This window comes from Anguilla anguilla, chromosome 18 (assembly GCF_013347855.1).
Source record: "Anguilla anguilla isolate fAngAng1 chromosome 18, fAngAng1.pri, whole genome shotgun sequence".
NCBI classification, from domain to species: Eukaryota; Metazoa; Chordata; class Actinopteri; order Anguilliformes; family Anguillidae; genus Anguilla; species Anguilla anguilla.
The window spans coordinates 7,612,206-7,632,610 of NC_049218.1; the positions used below are offsets into that span (position 1 = coordinate 7,612,206).

At 41.4% G+C, this 20,405-nt stretch overlaps 1 protein-coding gene across 1 annotated transcript; it reads right to left on the reverse strand.

The window, feature by feature from the left end:
- On the reverse strand, window positions 1-12,452 carry hif1an (hypoxia inducible factor 1 subunit alpha inhibitor). The gene is made up of 8 exons (XM_035400475.1): window positions 12,057-12,452; window positions 8,721-8,971; window positions 6,784-6,932; window positions 6,183-6,328; window positions 5,491-5,597; window positions 4,486-4,549; window positions 3,819-3,929; window positions 1-3,369 (listed from the first exon to the last, which is right to left on the reverse strand). Exons 1-8 carry the CDS (start codon window positions 12,234-12,236, stop codon window positions 3,313-3,315), a joined length of 1,065 nt encoding a protein of 354 aa, XP_035256366.1. The 5' UTR covers window positions 12,237-12,452; the 3' UTR covers window positions 1-3,312.
- Window positions 12,453-20,405: the final 7,953 nt, after the last annotated feature.

The window sequence follows — 20,405 nt, forward strand, 5'->3', positions numbered from 1 at the left end:
TAGATTTGAAACATTTTATTTTCTCATCTATCTGCACACAATACTTTTTTTTCCCAGAGGACACTGAGAATTTCACGATCAGTGCTCAACACAGCAGGATAATTCATCAAAGCGCCCCACAGAGCTGACGTGGTTCTAACTTCTCAAAGGCCTGACACAGGGCCGTACAGATTAACACAAATTCTATTTGTAGAAAAAAAAAAAAAAAACACGGACACTGACATGTGCATTACAAAAAGTTTTTTTTTTTTTTTTTCCATACACACAGAGGCTGCGGGAATGGGTCAAACTGCCATACGCAAAAAGAACAAGACGATGTTTTACAGTTTTTGATGATTTTGTGGGTTGCCGCAGAACACACAAACGCTGGTATTAGCCCAAAATGGCGTGAAATGAAAGAACATTATGTCTTGAGCCTGAACAAGCCTTGGGTCAACTAAAACATTAACTGGCCAGACAGGACTTCAGCCCCATTCCTGCTTTATACATTTTTTTTTTTTTAACATTTAAAATAACCGTTTAAATGTTTTACATTTCCCTCCTCATTCTCCCCAGGTGCAGCCGTAGATCCTTCCCATCACATCAACCTCCTCTGTAAACTGGGGACACCACAGACCAGCACAGGAGTGAGACAACACAGGAAATGGATGCTCCCACGTTAATTTAAAGGATTACATGAACTCCAGAATAACATTAAGCAACTTTGTTCAAAACAAATAAAATAACCAAAATAACCGCCGAAAGATTTAACTCGTAACCCAATGAGCCAGGGAACACGGCGAAGGAGGAAAATGTTTAACGAGGTCACGCCTACTCGGTGGGTGTACTATATTTGGCACTTATGGCACTAATGAACATGACATCTGCTGCAGTCAGAACCGGGCTCTCTAATACGGAGCTTCACAACCCGGCCACTAGGGGGGCGTAGACGCTCCCTTTCTGATTCTCTGGACTGAGCCAGACATGCCTGGTTTCCATTAGTGGCGATCAGAGCCGGTTCACCTAAACCTGGGTATTGTGCCCTGACTGTGGTCAACAGGAGCTAACTGAAGGACAATAAGACATGCACTTATTTCTTTACGTTACAACTGTGTTTTTTTCTTCTTTTTTTTACAGAACTACACACCAACTATACACCACTTCATTGTATCATTTATTCATTTATCAGACATGCTGAGCATTATGCCAGAACCATTTTATATACGCAGAACATTATGACACGGTCCTTATACAAAATGAATGTATCCTCAGTGTGGGAGAAAATGCATACACAGACCATTATGGTACTGCGGTTTAAACATTGCTTGGGGAAAAAAATTAAATCATAATGCCATGACAAACTTCATCAGTATTTGAAGGGAAATATACAAATTTCAGCATAAATTATATCCAGTAAAATGAAACGAGGCATGGACATGGCTGCAATTTCTTTAGCTCATCGCATCTCCACCACCGCATGTATGCATTTAAGCAGTCTTATGTGCAAAAATAACCTCAAACAAAAAAAGTGTTTTTCGTATGATGACCAACAGTGTGAGAACCTCTGAAAATCCTCTTGCTTATTTGCACGTTCTCCACACCTGGCTATACTATGACACCAAGCACACACCACTTCTGCATCAGAACACCGTCAATTAGCCACTAAGGTGTCACATAACGAGTCTAATCGCAGGTTTTACGAGGGAAATGAGTCGGTGTGTGAAAAACGAGCGTCACTTTCAATTTACCGCGTCAGTAACGGATTTGAATCTCCAAACGGCCTTCCGCGAGAGGCTGACTTAATCACTGGTCTTAAACCACCGCCAATACTTTCAGCTTTCAGAGAAAAACCTTAACGGACATTTAACTGCATTCACCAACGTAAAGGCAAAGAATTACCTACACACTTCATTTTAATATTTTCTCTTAAATTAAAACTTAAAAAAAGGGGGTGAAGCTAGTCAATTATCGTCATTTTTTAAAAATTCACGCTGATTTGTACCATGCTTATAAAAATTACACTTCAATAAAAAAGCCAACATAACATGATGAACATAAGCCTCATTAATGAATATAAAATTAGAAAAATACCAATAAACATACACATTTATATATAATCTAGAACTGTTCAGCAGTCATTTCATTGGATCCAAGAACTTCAGGCCTGTGAGAGTGTTTTGCAGATTGACCCTGCAAACCGTGAAGATACCAAACAGTAAATCTGATACTGTTAAACCTTTAGTTAGTCCCTCTGCCATAACACTCACATCTCTTCAGATACACTATGATAAAATGAAAGAAAATGCACGTGTTTGACTTATCTTATGACAGAAAGACTCACATGCACTTCCAAGGCAGAGGTTACCGGGGAACAATAGACAGGAGAGTGGTTATTATCTGGCGTGAAATTCTACCATGCGCTGACGCCACTGAAGCAAAACAAAACCTATGAACGGAAACGCCGATCTGCAGACCCTGAAACGCATCCAGACACACCTGCAGGTTTTACAGGTACATCAGAGAGGACTGTCCGGCAGTGAAACTGCGCTTCTGAAGACTACCAGAAGGGCATGCTACTGAAATGTCAAACGAAACAGCAAACAGGCTAATGCAATTTACCAGGGGAGCAATGTGGGGAGAGCCTGGTGTCCTACACAGTCTGGAGTCTGATTAAGAGGGTTTGGAGGGGTAACAGTGCTTCCTGTCCGGTCACTACGCTCCTCACAAACACACCTTCTCATTGGACATAACCTGCGCTGCTACTCGACTAACCCTCTGTCCAACTGGGCGATATCCCCTGAACACTTTTCCTCCAGGTGTACCGTACCTCCTGAACACAAGCCAGCAGGTGTAGTCTCCTGGACGCTTTTCCTCCAGGTGTATGGTACCTCCTGAACATTATTCCTCTAAATAGCAGTACCTCCTGAACGCTGTTCCTCCTGGTGTGCAGTCTGTCCGTAGAAGCACCATTACAGTTAAGTGGACATGTCCTTCAACAGGTTGGATGGTCACCGTGACGACAGCTTGCAGAAAAGCAGAACCGATTTGAAAACGGACAAAGGTCTCCGAGACGTCCAAACTCTGTCATGCAACAGAAGTGCAACGGTCCATAAGCGCACATGCACACGGACACTCGCATACAGGCATGTCTATGGGTTACTCCCATACAGACACACACACACACACACAATATATATGCTGGCTCTCTTGCTCAGTCAATCCCTGACTCACACACTCATGCAGGAGCGCACACATGTTCTCACACACACACACACACACACACACACACCAGCCCCTCAGTGCCATAGGGATAGGGGGGTCCTCCACAGGGCACTAACTGAAGTCTTGGTCATATCGGCCTTTGATCATCATGTTCAACAAAGGGCCGACCTAGGAAACAGGGCAGAGAAGCGCACGATCAGAGCACTGCCTACAGAACACGGACAGCACTGCGCACATAGGACTTTCCTCAGCCTTGAAGAACAGCAGAGAATTCTCTCTCCAGTCAGAACATGACACGGAACAGCAGAGAATTCTCTCTCCAGCTGGAACACGACACGGAACAGCAGAGAATTTTCTGTCTAGCCGGGAACATGACACACAACTGCAGAGAATTCTCTCCATTCATACCAACTGCAAATATCCTCATTTAAATTTGAGCATCATAGCTATTTTTACACTGCATCCGTTGTTAGCTGGCTAACTTGCATATGGTTGAAGGCAAGTTTGGGGGGGGGGGGGGGGCGGAGGGTGTGTTTTAAGCAAGTTTTAAAAGACAGGCCAATGATAAAATCTTGCGGGTTGTTTTGTAAAAATTCCATAAAAGTGCTGGACTTCACCTCGCGCGGTTCCCCCAGTGCCTCTCCCAGCATCTTCTCAATGTTCCTCATGATGGCCACCTTCTGGTGCGCCTTCAGGGGGTACTCAATCCTCCTTGGGGTAGGAGCTCCCTAAAAAAGCCAGGGCTGGAGAATGAACACCCTACCGTCCCCAGCCACAGACACATTCACAATACGCATTTTACATCACTAATATTTAATACTAATATTACCTCAGGTGACAGTAACAATACAAAAACGAATACTTATGCAACAGTGATGAGGCTATGATTTGCTCTGTTCACCATAGAAACTATGCCATTTTAATGTAGCTTGAAATGTATGGGTACTACTTTTATGAAAAATTTGAACCCACTATTTTTAAGATGCTGGATGTTATGGTACCGCAAATGTATATTCTTGTGGCCAAATTGTGCTACTGTAGGCATCTAGCAGGCCAGTAGAACACAGTCCTACAGAGCATGGTCTTTAGACCTATGTTAATGACAAGTGCTTTTTGCTTGCAGTTGCTACCTTTCCAAGATTCCCATACATAGGCCAAGTGTTGTTTAATTAATATGTTAATATCAAATATATATACATTTCATTGAAATTGAAACAGCACAAGAAAGGAATGTTGGATTAAAATGATCAAAAACAGAAATACTTGACAAAAACATGAACACACCTTGTACCAGAAATTAACTGTGATTGTCACTCCTCCATTTAACAAGGACTCAATGTGATGCCACCTGTTAAAAATTGGAAACAGGAGCTCGAGTTAGAATTGGGGAGGAACAATAATATTGGGGCTGTTTTAATATCGGCTGATAATAGTTTAATATTAATTATTTTGTAATGGACAGATGTAAAGATTATGGCAGACATGACAGGACAATATGAGGATTTAAAATACAGCACCAGAGAGGTCCAATAAAATCATATTAAAAACTTCAGAAAGTAACCTATCCCCTTAAGTAGAGATACACTAATCTGTGTCATTTCTATACTGTATTTATATAACAACCAAGTCTCCATGGATAGGAAAATGAAAGGAAAAACAACAACAACAAAAAACATTCAGTATCCCTCTACTGAATATCAGACTGAAGTATGATATTTTTTTAAATTATATTTGTTCTTTTTTCTTGGTGATTTGGAATGACCAATCAATGCTCACCCTGCAATAAAACAACCTCCATTGTTGATTTAGGACAGCGCAAATAAGCATGTGGCCTCCTATGAAATGCATTTCATCACCACCACCATTTTTTTCACGTTGCAATCGACACAGGCTCACACAGAAGTCAGAGGAAAGAACATAGGGCCTGATATACTAAGACCATTATCATGTGCAGAACCAAAGCGCAAAACCATTTTAGCATACACAAAACCAATACCATGACCAATGATTGACAATGGTATTTGTTTTGCGCCAATCATTGGCTGTGTCATTAGTTTTGCATGCGCTAAAAGGTGTCGACCGCAAAGATCAGTAGCCTGTTCAGGGTTTGAGACCGGACTGTGGAGACCCCAGGAGTACTCTCCCCTTCCTTACATTTTCATTAGGACGCATCAGTCTGGATGGAATCTAAGCTAAAGGCAGCATTTAAAGATTGCCTGCATGTTGGCTCACAGACAAGTTCTCCACGTCCCTCCACGTCCCCATAAAAGCATCCAAAGCATCTCTTACCAGTACATTGGGATGTACAACACGTCTCCTGGCCCCACCACAGTCTCATACCCAACAACATTTTTGAAATTAGGAAACTTTTCATAGTTGGGATTCTCAAAATCAACCTACAATGAAAAAAAAAGAAAAACCTAAAGTTAAATGAGTCCGACTCCACATTACTTTTACTATTTACATAACTACATTTATTAAATCATGTACATTGTGCATGATTTATTTTCATAGCAGACACAGTTCATTTTTATATCACCCAACTAGATTTAATGGAGCAATTCAATTATATCAAAACGCAGGCTGCCCATCACCTGTTGCCAGAAGAAACCAACATTGCCTGATTTTTATACACAAAGCTCAACAGCAGAAATGGCCTCAATCTCTGGTGGAAAGTAACGGTTCTCATTATTCCATGCATAGTCAAATCTATTGCTCATGATGTACCTTTCCCTGGTATTTTTTTGGTATTATGCATCCTTTATTTTGCACATTCTACCTGCTGATTTCAGCGTGTTACCTGGCTCTGTCTAGCAGCTGATTTCAGTGTGTTACCTGGCTCTGTCTAGCAGCTTGTTTCAGGGTGAGCTACCTGGCTTTGTCTAGCTGCTGATTTCAGTGCGAGTCAGCCGCCTCTGTCCAGCTGCTGATTTCAGTGTGAGTTACCCGACTCGGTCTAGCAGCTTGTTTCAGTGAGTTACCTGGCTCTGCCTGTCACAGGGGTGGTGAACAGGATAAGGATAGAGACTCTCGAACTGATCCGGGGGGAAGAGGATGCATCTCTTATAGCCTTTAATCTGAGCGAAGAAGTTCTGCTGCTCATCGTAGTGCGCTGGGGTCACGTTTCCTGCACAGGGGAACACAACGTCAGCTAAAGTCACACTTCTGTCTCTACAAAGCCGCGCGTGAATGACAACTAAAGACATTTCGATTCTGATTCTAATATGATGGGAGTCCCTTGCCTTAGTTCCAACTGATGAGTACGTGGGGAGGGAGGGTACGATGGAGGGGAGGAAAAGATCAAATTTGTTTTTCCATTTAATTTTTCAGTATCTTATCTACACCACGTCTTTCTCTTAGGTTATGTATGCCAAACGCTCACTAAAAACCTGTTATACACACACACACGCTGAAACTTAGCCTCCTTGAGACAGAAGCCATTTTGGATCCAAACTTGGGCACTTAAATTTAATTAAAACACTTGGAACACTGAACATAAACTTTTGACTTATTCGTACAGGTGTGCTGATCCAATCGGAGACAAATGTCTACGAGTGCTGTCTGATTTGAGATTTGCTGTACCTTCCATGCCTATGAGCAGCAGGTTGGACGTTAGCTGCCCCCAATTTCTCTTCGCTTGCTGTTTGTTGATCCAATTCCAGTTGAAACCCAGGAAATCCATCACAATTTTTCTGCCCACCGTGTCGTTCAGCGTTTGCTGCAAGTACACCCTGAAATAATTCAAACATACATACATGCACACCTGCCAAAAAGGTTCCGACTTCATTTCTGACTACTGAAATGCACCACAATCTAAAATTCAACACAGTATGCCATGGTCATGCAAATAGTCTTTTAAAAAATATATAAATAATTAAAATAAAAACTGTGGTCCACTGGTACTCATGTAATCCAGCCTGAACCCTCAAACGCATGAGAGGACTTGTTTATGGTTCAGGTGTCGGCCATCTTACCGACAGCGCGACACGTCTCACCCGCCACGGCGCATTCTGCGCTGTTATCCCTGCTCTATCCGTCACTCTCTGTGCTTTCACCCAGTCTGACAAAAGAGTTAAAGACGGGCTGTCCATCCACATTCGCCCCCACAATCAGTTCTGATCATTTTGACAAATTAAAACAATTTTAGTGGAAATCTGTCAGGGATCGGAAATGTGTGGGGGTATGCGTTTGGTATGAGTAGCGTACAGGCGATGCATCTAGTCTGCAGTTTGTGTAGGATGGATTTTGGTTGGTGCTGTGTGTAGGATGGATTTTGGTTGGTGCTGTGTGTAGGATGGATTTTGGCTGGTGCTGTGTGTAGGATGGATTTTGGCTGGTGCTGTGTGTAGGATGGATTTTGGTTGGTGCAGTGTGTAGGATGGATTTTGGCTGGTGCTGTGTGTAGGATGGATTTTGGTTGGTGCGGTGTGTAGGATGGATTTTGGTTGGTGCAGTATGTAGGATGGATTTTGGTTGGTGCTGTGTGTAGGATGGATTTTGGCTGGTGCAGTGTGTAGGATGGATTTTGGTTGGTGCTGTATGTAGGATGGATTTTGGTTGGTGCTGTGTGTATGGTGATTTGGGCTGGTGTTGTGTGTAGGATAATTTCGGTAGGTGCTGTGTGTAGGATTTGTGTTGTTGGAAACTAGTCTGATTGCTTGTGGGTGTTTGTGCTGAGGCAGACCACATGAAGGTCAGAGTGGAAATTTTTTTCTGTGGCTAAAGCCGTTCCCGCCGCTTCTTCATGCCTGCTAACAATTTCACTTCCTGAATTAGGTTTCTTATACCAAAACCAGCGATAGGACATGCCTCCAAATCAACAACTAACAGTGTCACATTATCTGGGGCTTCTCAGCCACCCTGTCAAATCAGGAACACACACACACACAATCATGGCCACATTTACATTTAACCTGAAGCACAATCCCATTTCAAATACATGTTTTGACACACTGCTTCTGAGATTCAGTCCAAGCTACTTCCAACTCCTAGCTTTGTCATACAAAACAGTTTTTACTTTAACTGTATATTTGACTTCTCATCCATCAGAGTATTCAAAAGTATAGTCAACAGAGACTGCCCTCCTGGCTGTGACGGAGACACCTGACATTGCAAGAGCCTCATTCCTCTTCTCTGTCCTGACCCGCTTAGGAGTCCCACAGGGATCTGTACTGGGGCCTCTGCTGTTCTCTATTTACAACAAATCTCTTGGTTCAGTCATTAATTCACACGGCTTCTCTTATAACTGTTATGCTGATGATACACAACTCTTCTTCTCTTTCCCTCCCTCTGCCATACAGGTTAATGAGAGAATATCTGTCTGCCTGGCTGAAATCTCAACATGGACGGCCAGGCATCACCTGAAGCTCAACTTCAACAAGACCGAGCTGCTGTTCATCCCTTATAAGACCTCCCTACTAAGAGAGCTCTCAATCACTGTCAATGGCACCACAGTTAATACGACAGTATTTTGTACAACACACTGTATTCATAACACCAGGTGAAAAAACATACATCACCTCTCTTCTCCCCCTGACTCTTCAGTATTCTTCATTTTGTCCACAAATTCTGAAAATTTCATTTCCAAACGGCGTGACTTGGGAACAAAGTGCTCGCAGTTCGCCATTTTCTTTTCATCATAGTAGAGGAACCTATGGTTTTGAGCGATGTAGACAGAGAAATCTCCACTGCCGATGTGCTCCTGCAGGTAGTTTATATCCCATTTTAGTGCCGGATACACCAGGTTGGTGTCAGTTAGAACAACTGGTTCCTGAAAGCAGAATTACAAAGAGCCATTCAGAAACTTCTTCACTTGAGTCTGTTGGTATCATACATTACTAAACATGTAGCACAGAAAACACTTCACTGCGATTACTTTGACACTGATTGGCTCGTAAATGTTAAAGGTTTAATGCCCTTGTTACTCAAATCACAGTCCTCGAGGGCTGAGAACTGCTGGTTTTCCACCCTCCCTTTACCTGGGAGTCGGGTGTGAAGACAGTCTGGCCACTCAGTAGCACTAATTGTTCAGTTAATTGCCTGGGAGAAAAGAAAACCAGGGCCACGTTTTTATTTGAGGGCGAGATTTGACATCTTGTGTGCATGATCCATTATGTTAACTCATTCACCCTGGGTGCCCTACAATCAACATTACCGAAGCAAGCCAACATTGCTTCAGCCCTCAACAATGTAAGGTAAGGACACCAGTTTCAGGCAAAAACAATTCCTCTAACAGGATTTTACCTTGTATTTTGATGCCTATATGTTGCAGTGACACAGCCATGTAAAAGGCAGTGAACAGACGCCAAAAACCATTGGATTTGAAAGTGTTCTTGTTATATTTTTTAATTAATGAGTGATCCCCAGAATAAACTTAAATTCCCAAATTCATGTATGCTTATTTGGAGTATGTTTAATTTGATTTTAAACATTCAGCGACAGCGAAAAAATACTAAGTCACAACGGCACACACCTGTTTTCACAGTCTCAGTGCGCGAGCCATAAATAACGAAATATTCTGGCAAGCAGTTGCAGCGACAACGGTTTTTGGAAGCAAGTTCTGCGACTGCTACGTGACTGAGGGAACGTAGCCTCCTTGAACACGTGGTGTGCATAGCGCTGCACTGCGATATCGCTATAGCTGTGCTTTATACAAAGAGAGCCGCAAGCAAATGATTAACATTGCAAAACAGAAGCTAAGCCCGGAACGGGGGATTTTTTTCGCAGTGTATACACATGTATGATGGCTCGTCAGACGGGGATAAGGCGGTTCATAGGTTCTGTCTAACCTAGCTGTGACCTCTTCAGCTATGTAGCTAGCCATCCACTAATGTTCGTGTTGAACTGTGGTTATGCAGGTGCAGTCTTTGTTTTTGTGTGGTTGTAGCGAATACGCGACAATGTTATATTGCAAAGATCAATGTACGAGCTACATCAGGAAAATTTGTCCTCAGTAAAAAATACTGAAGCGACGCAGCGCACGCGATTTAAAAAACCGAATCACTATAGTGAATATCATTATTTAAGAATTGGAAGTGGAAAAACCTGCAAACACTAGCCCTATACACAAATTAAATAATTCAAACGCTTCCGATTATATCACGACTCTTGTTCTCCTTAACTTAAGCAGATTCATTTATTACATATTTGGGGAAGTACGTGCATATGTTTGGGATCCTTGGGCAATTAGGCTACTAATGGCGAGAAGCAGAACTGGTGGCCATTTACCACGACCACTCTTGCATTACCAAATGTATGTTGGATATTTGTAATCGCATCTCGTAGATGCAGACATCTCAAACCATGTTCTTAGGGACAGTGTGCATGTTGACATTGCTCCTTTGAGTCTCACCTGACATCAAAGTCTAGTTTAATTAATTCCAAATATTGTTCAACAATTAAGGCCACGTTTAAGTTACAAATCTATACACCACTAATGATGCCGCTTTTACACTATTTCGTGCTGTATCTTAGGTTAACATCTTACGTTAGCTAGCCAGCAATACAGTTGCTGTTTTACTGCGCAAACAGCCATATTCAAGGAAATTCGCTTTATTACAGTGTCAGTTTTAGAATGAAGCCGTCACCATTTATTTAAAAAGTTAAATTAATTCCACGAATGAATGAATGAATTCAACACTGAATCGTGCAAAATAGCTCAGTCAGATCTCTCGTAGGTCTTCGATTCAACCACTCCCGAAAAACAGTGGGTGTTTGCATTGCTCTTTTGTCCAATGTCATCAGTAAAACTACATTTTGCCGTGACCAAATTTAAGGTCGACCAAGACAAGTAAAAGCCATTTTATATTACTTTCCATGTATATCAATCAGTATTTTCCGCTGGTACAAGGCAGTCGTAGAAGCAGTATAGTCGTACATATGCCTACAGCATACGTCTAAAGTGTTAAGATTGCATTAGGTAATATCTCAAATGTAAATCACAGATTTGCTGATAAGGTCCTGTTACTCGTATCAGCCATACATTACACATATACCAGTATGACCAGTATATAAACTGTTATAAGCATTGCGCAAGGATACACAAAATGCGACTCGCCTAGTTTCTTGGGAACCAAATACAGTTCAATTATTAACGTTGAGGTACCATCCAAAATGTATACACCACCGATCAATTGAGTGATTTTATGCTTTCCCTTTTATACCACCTTAGCTAACATAACATAGACGTTATACAAGACTGCCTAATTATTTATAGCTACTGTATTATAACCTCAGAAACGGGGCACGAACGTTTCTACAAGACAACTTGTTCTCCAAGTTAAATCTATTGCCGTTTGTTTCAGTAATATTCCATTCTAAACCAACATGGAAATGATTATGAACTGTAAATTCAACACCCATTAAACTGATCCCAGTAATAAAGTTAGTGCCACTAGCAAACTCTGCTTTGGCAAGCAATTTCTTCGAGAATCGCAAAGTTCTGACCTTGTAGGATGCATCTTTTCTTGCAGTATATGACGTTAACTAATTTTAGTTTCATGGTAGGCGAGTTAGCCGACTTAGCTAGCTGTAAGTCATAGTTGCTTGCCAAGTTAGATAGCCAAGTTAGACTAGACTAGCTAGACTATACTACCATTCTGTGACCTGCACCGGCAAATTAGTTACATCAATATAGATATCTGACGTTAACTGTCCAGATGCTAGATAAAGATATGGCAAAAAATAACTAACTAGCTCTCTTAGCCTATCCAAATATAAATCGGAACCGGCCTTCTGTTTTAACTAGGATAGACTACGAACCAAAGATCTTGAACCCAGTTAACCAACCATCCATTGATAGCCGTCAGTCAGCAGCAGATTTCGAATGTAAACAAAACTATTGGCAAGCGAATTACCTCATTGTCTATTAGGATCTCAGCTCTGGGGTCGGTGTGAGACATTCGCGGTATAGACCGGGTCTGGAAAGTATATTTTCTGAACTGGGACTCGTTCCATCCAGAGCTATGGACCTCGGCGAAGGTGGTACCACCCTCGGCACTCGCTGGATCGGCTTCCGCTACCGTCGCTGCTGCCATGCCTGTGTGCCGAGGCTCCCCCTCAGAAAAAAATCAAACGTGTCTTCGTTCACAATTGGACACCTCTAATGCAGATGCCCTATATATGCAACAGTGTCATTTAAAACAACGCTAAGGAGTGCTGCAAAAACGTGTATCCACCACTGCTTCACCAGCGAACCCAACAGTAAACAAATTAATGTCAGGCTCTCCAAGCCAAACGACGCAGTTACATATGTTGGTAAGAGGAAACGTTTTCGGTGTCCCGCTTGCAATAAGAAAGAACAGAGACACCCAGTGCCGGGAGGAATCAACTGCAATGTTAACGTGTTGTTGGTAGTTGTACAGGGTGTCCGTTCTCTCGGTTTCGCTCATAGAGCAGTTCAGTGGTTTCGCCTGTATTTTTTACAGTCTCTGGTTTCGCCTCTCCGTGACTAATGTCCTGAGTGCATGCAAGTCACTCCGTAAAAATGGCAGTGGTCACAGGTTGCATGTGTCGTAGGAAACAGTTCTAACCGAAAGTAATATTAAACGTTTTTTCAAAAATCAGATAACATACACACGTATGGCAACTAAAAACTGCTGTACAAGCTGCTTTGGAGTTAAGTGAAGTGTATTTTATTACTTTAGACCAATCTGATGTGACTATACCAGGTTGTGAGAAACTTATGCAAGTATTTAAAATATTCTTCACACATACAAAACAGTTTGGGCCCCCTTAAACTGAAAGGATATTGGAAAACAAACCCCGGAGAGCAAACTCTCTCCTTTAAACTCCTGCTGTGTTGGTTGCAGTTCTCTCAAAATTCTAAGACAGTGTTTTATAACGCCATGCTTTCAATTACCAGCAGTGATTGTTACATTGACATTAGAACATTCAGTTAAGAACATTCAAATCACATATTTGTGGTCTTACACTTTAAAGGGTTAATGGCCGGCTGTGTGTGTGTGTGTGCGCGTGTGTGTGCGTGCGTGCGTGCGAGAGAGAGAGAGAGAGAGAGCGCTCCCTCTACAGGCAATACTCAAATTACAGCAACTGTCAACCGGGTGAGCAAATGAGCAGAGTCATTCTGCTTCAGCACGAAGGTTTCCAGCAGTTCCAGCAGATACCACTCACAGGACAGTCACCATTCCTTATGACTTCTGGCACACCATTCAGACTGTAGAGTTATATACTGCCATTTGGGATCTAGAGCACCCAAGAAGCGTTTCACAAGTCTCAGCAGTGTTTTTTTAAGACACACTGAAAGGATCTTAACCTACTGCCAGGAAATGGTAAATGGACTGCATTTATATAGCACATTTTCCAGCCACAACTGCACAAAGCGCTTTACAATGAATGCTTTTTCATTCACACAACTGGTGATCAAGACAGCCATGCAAGGTCGTTTGGTGAAGTTGGGGGTTAGGTGTCTTTCTCAAGGACACTTTGACACATCCCGAGGACCAAGGACCAAACAGACAACTCTCCAGTTGTCAGACAATCATCCTGCCTCCTGTGTTGCATAAACTACTATGTGCCACCAAGCGAGTCCTAAAGAAACTCTTCTGGAAGACAAGACACCATCACTCCACGCTGCCTGGGCTTCCCTGTTTGACCTGATAGTTCATGTGTACATAACCCTGGGTTGTTCATCATTTAATATTCACACCAGAAAGCAAGTTAGAAAACATGTTAACTGTGAGCAAGGAAGCATGTTTTTAATGTTAACACTAAACATTAAAAACTATGAGTTTAACCCAGAGAATGTTAATGAGTGAGGGCTAAACTGCTTGTGGGAGATTTAAGTCATAGAATTTTTGAAAATTTAATCTTGGCAATTTATCTTATCCAGGGTGACTTCAACCACTTTGATTTTGTCATAGTATCCATTCATACAGCCAGATTTATACCAAAGCAGTATAGACTGAATGATAGGGCCCTACCCAGGAACTGAACCTGCAACCCCAGAGACCAAGCCCAGTTTCTTGACGATTGCAATACACTTAAATTAACATTGTAATGATTGTATGTTGATGTTATGGGCATGTAGGGCTCACTTCCAACATCTCATTCCCCTAGCACTTCTGGATAAGTCATTTGTTCTAGGTTCCCTGTGAATACCTTCAAAAAAGCTGCTAACTGTTTGTTGTTATTAGTGTCATTTAAATTAGTATTCATGGGGGAAGATGTAGCGGTAATTTCAAAAATGGCCACTGGGGGGCAGAACAGTAGCGCATATGAGAGGAATGAACACAATAAATACAAGCTTGCCTGCACATGAGAATTTTAGGAGTTTTTATTTGGATTGGGCCAGCCACTTGCATCCAGGGCCTAGTAGATCTCACCATGATCCTGCGGCTAAACTTCATAAAATGACCCCGTTCATTATTATCAGGAATTAAAGGTGTCATTTACTAAAAATTAATTACATGACATTTTAAGCACTACAATGAAACCATGAAATAAATATGCTACTTAAGTCTTGTTAGCATTCTCTATTCTATTTCACTCAGCACACTAAAATTTTGACAGATTCTCTTTCTGGAGCATGCAATTCCATATATATTTATACGGGAAATACTGTATATAATTACATTGCATTAATTTTTGTTAAAAAGAAATATTTAAATATTTCAGCATTACAAAAAATCACTTTCATTGCAGTTGTAGTGTTAGGACATTTAAAACAGACCCAAGGAAGACTGCACCTCTAAGTACTGAGGGTGACACAGTTCTTGCCTGTATGGGAGGATTCCCATTGTGTGTGTTAGCCTGACATGCAATGTGTGCTTCACATTCCAGCAAGTTTGACCACAAAAGCTGTACCTCATGTGATAAATCTTGTAACATCTTTGAAAGGAGACAACAGTGTAAAGACCACATTATATACCGTAAAGACCACACTGTGTACAGTAAAGAACACATTATGTACCGTAAAGACCACCCACGCTGTGTACAGAAATGACTATCATGCACAGTAAAGGCCACACTGTGTAAGGAACTGACCATATTATGCACAGTAAAGGCCACTGTGTACAGTAAAGAACACATTATGTAAAGACCACACTGTGAACGGTAAAAACCACCCACATTGTGTACAGTAAAGGCCACACTGTGTGCAGAACTGAGCATATTATACACAGTAAAGGCCAAACTGTGGAACAGTGGCGACTCCTTGATTCTGAGTACCAGTATACTGTGTGTGAGGCTTCTAGTCCAGCATGGCTGAAAGCCTATTTATCTCGCCTCTGTTGTCTTCCTGGTTTTCCTTGTTAAAAATAATGGTAACACTGATGAGTTGTAATATAGGGAGGCATATGTATTAGATATGGTCTGCCTTGTTAGGCAAATACTATCTGGAGTTAGGTTTCTGAAGATTATTATCATCATTATTATTATTAATATACAAAACAAAGTAATAAAGAGTTCAAATGTGATCATTTTTTTCTCCAAACCAAATAGAAGACAGTGGAATGGTCAGTAAATTTGACTGAGATATAAATTTCCTGAGAAGCTGTGCATGCTGTCCAGGGATGTTCTCTGCTCTTTGCGGTCCACAAGTACAATCTGAGGGCCAGTGGCCCCTGCCCACAGTCCTATCTCTGGTTTGTGTCATGCCAGCTGTCTGATAAGCTGCTAGACAACACAGAATTTCCCAACCATGTTCCTGCGGGCTGGGGAGAGACCGGTCCAAAGTGTAATTCTACTGGAATCAGCTGTTCGATCAGCCTTATCAGACCCCCGTGTATCTGAGACTCATAATCCTAAAGTTCCCTAAGCACATGCATTTTCGCTTTACATTTCTTCAAACTGAAAAGTTAGTTAATGGATGACTGACAGGTGTTAACTGTTGCTCAGGTGCTTTGGATGGATTGTTCACGCATAAAAAGTGTGTCTAGTTCCTAGTTTTAGCCTTTGCTTTCAGGTGCAGAGATTAGGAGGAAAAAGATGTACGTCATCATGAAGACAGCCAGATCATCATGGAGAGGGAGGATGAACTATGACCAAAAAAGAACTAATCTGTAAGTTGAGAGGACAGAAGAATTCATTAAGAATGGTTGCACAGACACTGGGTATATCAAGTACCGCAGTTTGGAAAGTCTTAAAAAAAAGAAAGAGACCACAGGTGGACTATAAACACTGTACAAGTCGGCAATAGGAAGACAACTGCAGTTAATGACAGATGAATCCTAAGATCTGTGGAAAAAAACCCATAAAATAACAGTCAGTGACATCACCAGTACTCGTCTTTATTGATGATGCAATGGTGGATGTCAGCAGTAGGATGAATTTGTAAGTGCACAGATAAATTTGTCGGGCTTTGCACAAAGAAATTCCTCCAAACTCATTGTCTGGTGCTTTATCCTACGACAAGACAATGACCCCCCCCCCCCCCCGCAAACACACTGCCTATGCAACCAAAGTATTTGTCTATCGGGAAAAAATTGAATGGCTCAATCAATCACTTGACGTAACTCCAATCGAGCATGCATTTCACTTGCTGAAGAGGAGACTGAAGACAGAAACCCCCTGAAAGAAAGGACAAATGAAAGTGGCCGCAGTGAAGACCTGGAAAGGCATTTCCAGAGAAGATGCCAAACGATTGGTTTGGCATTGGGTCGTAGGCTTGATGAACTTGATTGAATTTAAGGGCTATACAACCAAACATTAGACTTCATTGCTTTGATTTACATTCATGTTCATCTGGTACCTTATTTGGGGTATTACTGAAATAGCAAATTGCACTCTACTGTTCCCATACGTCTGAAGGGCATAACATAAATCTGGGCATTCACCTATCATGTGGCATCGAGGCAGGGGAATTCGGGCTCACATACTGGAATTTTCCGGTTCCAGTTCTGTTTGTGTCCTTCAGCAGGGCAATAGAGTTGGTATGACTAAATAATGTGGCAACTGTAACCCATGTAATGTTGCCGCAACTGATGAAACTGATGAAATCTCTGGAGCGCGTTAGCTTGTGTGCTTAGCGTATGTTTTTGGCACAAGGTGGCTGAGGATGTGCCAATATGGGACAGGTTGACACTGATGCACCCTCCTGGTCTGTGATGTCACTCTTCACGCCCCCCTATTGGCTTTGTGCGGATGCCAGCGTTTCCCTGCCAGCTGGGCCAAACTCAGCGAGTGGGGTGAGAGATGAGGTTATTTTGAGTCACAGCGATCGAAGTGATTACGAGTGGGGGCTTTCAGATTCTGCCAGGCTAATGGGGTGACATTGAGAAACAGAAATGGAGTGATTTTCTGAAGAGAGGGGAAATATGAGTCAAACGACTGCACATAGCAGAAAAATAAGTGATGTCAAAGAAGTACACATTTATAGCAAACGCACAAAGCTGTGTGTTTCACAGGATGCAAACAGGCACTTTTCCACAGCAATGCTATTCCATTTTTCTGGTAACTGGTAGTGTCGTTATCGCAAGTGAATGCGGCTTGATCATATACGTTTTGACTGATGTATGAAATCTTTTAAACACCCAAGCTTTTTTTAATTTTCCAAGCGAGTGTCAACATTTTCTGAATTTAATGTGATTCTGTTTCTTAGTGGATTTGGATAAGGCATAGACTGCAACTAAGCTGATCAACAATTGGTGGGCATAAGAATGGAAACGCAGCTCTGTTCCAACAGTGAAGGGTTCGAGTAGTTCTGTAATGGTGTGATGCCCATTTTCCTGGCATGATTTTGGTGTACTCATACCATTAGAAGGCAAGTGTCAATGACAGCTGTTAATTAAAATAGCTGAATTATATCATATGTCATATTAAAATATTTATTTCCAGCAGACGGGTGCTTTTCCAAATCATTAAACTGCTGAAACAGTTCTGTATTCCTTTTATTTATTTATTTTTTGCTCATGACCTGCGGCTAAGGTGACCATATATTGGATTTTTCTTTAAAAAGCACAGGACTTGTGAACATAAAACTAGGTCATTTGTTTGCTTATATGTGTTCAAATTCTATGTGGACATTTGTAGAAACTTCACATGTGACAAAGATGTTTTTGAACTATAAACTCATATCACAATCGTATTGTGAGGGGATATCCTTTGGAACAAGTGCAGGTCCTTTCTTTCTCCACACTTTCCTCTTTCCATCACTTCGGTCCAGGTTAATACCTATCTCATTTGTCCATAAGGCTGTTTCAGATCTCTGCAGTCTTTTTATGCGCTTAAGCAAAATCTAACCTGGTTCTTCTGTTCCGGAGGCTTACTAGAGGACTGCCTCTTATGTTGGGCCCCTCCTGTACATCAGCGCAGTAAAATCAGTAGAATACACTGGCAGTCCTGTGGCTGCAGCTGGCGCTTGTACGAATTTCAGTTCAAGATATTGAGTTAATTAAATTAAGCTGGCACAAAATCCTGAAATGGATCGGCCCTTGTGCCCCCCTGGACTAGATGATTATCCCATAAATGATGCATTTTGATGTCAGGTGATGGAAATCACTCCAAACTGGGCTTCTGTGTCCCTATATCCCCAAACATTACCAGCAACTCAATGTCATTCCATAATTTAAAACTGAATATACAATTTCATTTTTCAAATGTGGTATGCAGTTTGACAAGGCACCATGGAGATCTGATCAGGATCAAGTACCAAGACGAATCTAAGGTCTCCATAACTGCAACCTCCGGTGACATTTTCAAATAATCAACAAATACTAGCCTAGCATGCTATGCCTTGCAATATATACTGTAACCAGTTGTCATCAGCAGCTATTTAGCTGGCTAGTAGCAGCCAAGGGGTGGGTGGAAACCAGGCTAAGTGTCAAAAAAGATAGAGATCTTGTGTTGTGTCCTCTTTATTTGAAAGGACTTGTTTTATGTAACCAGTTCTGCCAGGTTCATTTGTGGTTGCCAATTGTGTGACGGTAACTTTTGTCCCCAACTCAGCTGATCAGGAAGAACTCCAAGTTCCAACCACATAAAAAATAAAAGGAAGAACACATTTTTAAATAGTAGTTAGTTGTAATAAATGCCTCTTCAATATATAAAAGAAATGCCGCTACCAAGAAGGAAACAAATCTTGCAGTGTCACCCTTTCCCTTTTACATATAGTATGTATAGTTAATGTCTTCTCTATTGAAAAAAAAAAAATCATAAAACAGTTTGGAGCTTAATTTAAATAAACAAAGTAAAGCCTACAGGGCTAGGCAATTGTTTAGGCAAACAGCATGAACCAGATAGCTCTGCTAGCCACCCTACTGCGGACGACCCAGCAAAAAGGTATTTCATTAAATAGAACACCCTTAAATTAGTCAAATTTTTCCAGTGTTCTGACTGCTAATCTGCCATTGACCTGACAAACAAAGAATAAAGATTCTTGCAAATAAAACCCCTAAAGACTAGCAGAATATCACACGAACTGTGAGAGAACTGTGAGAGACAGCAGAATCAGAAATGGAAACAGTACAGGTGAATTCCCTCCCCTTTTATTGCCAACAGGAAGGGCGTGGCCAGAGCCTGACTGGACCAAAGGATAATGCAGATCAGCTGCTCCCAGTGACTAATTAACAGCCAGTCTCCAAGACACTGATCAACAGCTGATCCACATCAGCAAGCCCTACAATCAACCAAGTCAAAGTCAAAGGAATCTTGAACTGAGTGACCACGAAATCGAGAAGAAATATCGAAACAAGCCAAAACTAAATAACATCCACTGAAGGAAACTAGGATACAGGTGATTACTAGTACAACAATGTGTGCAGAATCTTCCAGATATCTGTGCAAATACACACCATCTCCTGTGCTAGCGCTAAGCAACATCAGCCAGCCTGGCTTTTGTGCTGTGCTGCTCCTAAAGAGTGACTGCTATATTTGTCTACATTGTACCAAACTGACAAAATGAACTCTTGTATTTCTGAAAACCTTAATAATGCACTCACAATAAGGGTGTAACCCTTAAATTCTCAATGCAATTATTAATCTTAATGTTTGACGCTAATATACTGTTTAACAGTTTAACATGTTTTTTGCTATTTAAAATACAGTTTTTGTATTAAATTAAATGTAAGCTGTTAGTTCATCAAAGGAACAGCTAAAGGTCTTTGTAAAAAAAATCTTCATAATTTTATGAAAAGATTTTTTGTGTCATGTCCATTTATTAAATATGCCAGAGGATTACACCCGAGCTAAATTGAATAACCCTGAAAAAGTGCTGATCTTTTCCAAATTTGCTGCTGTCTTCTGGTTTC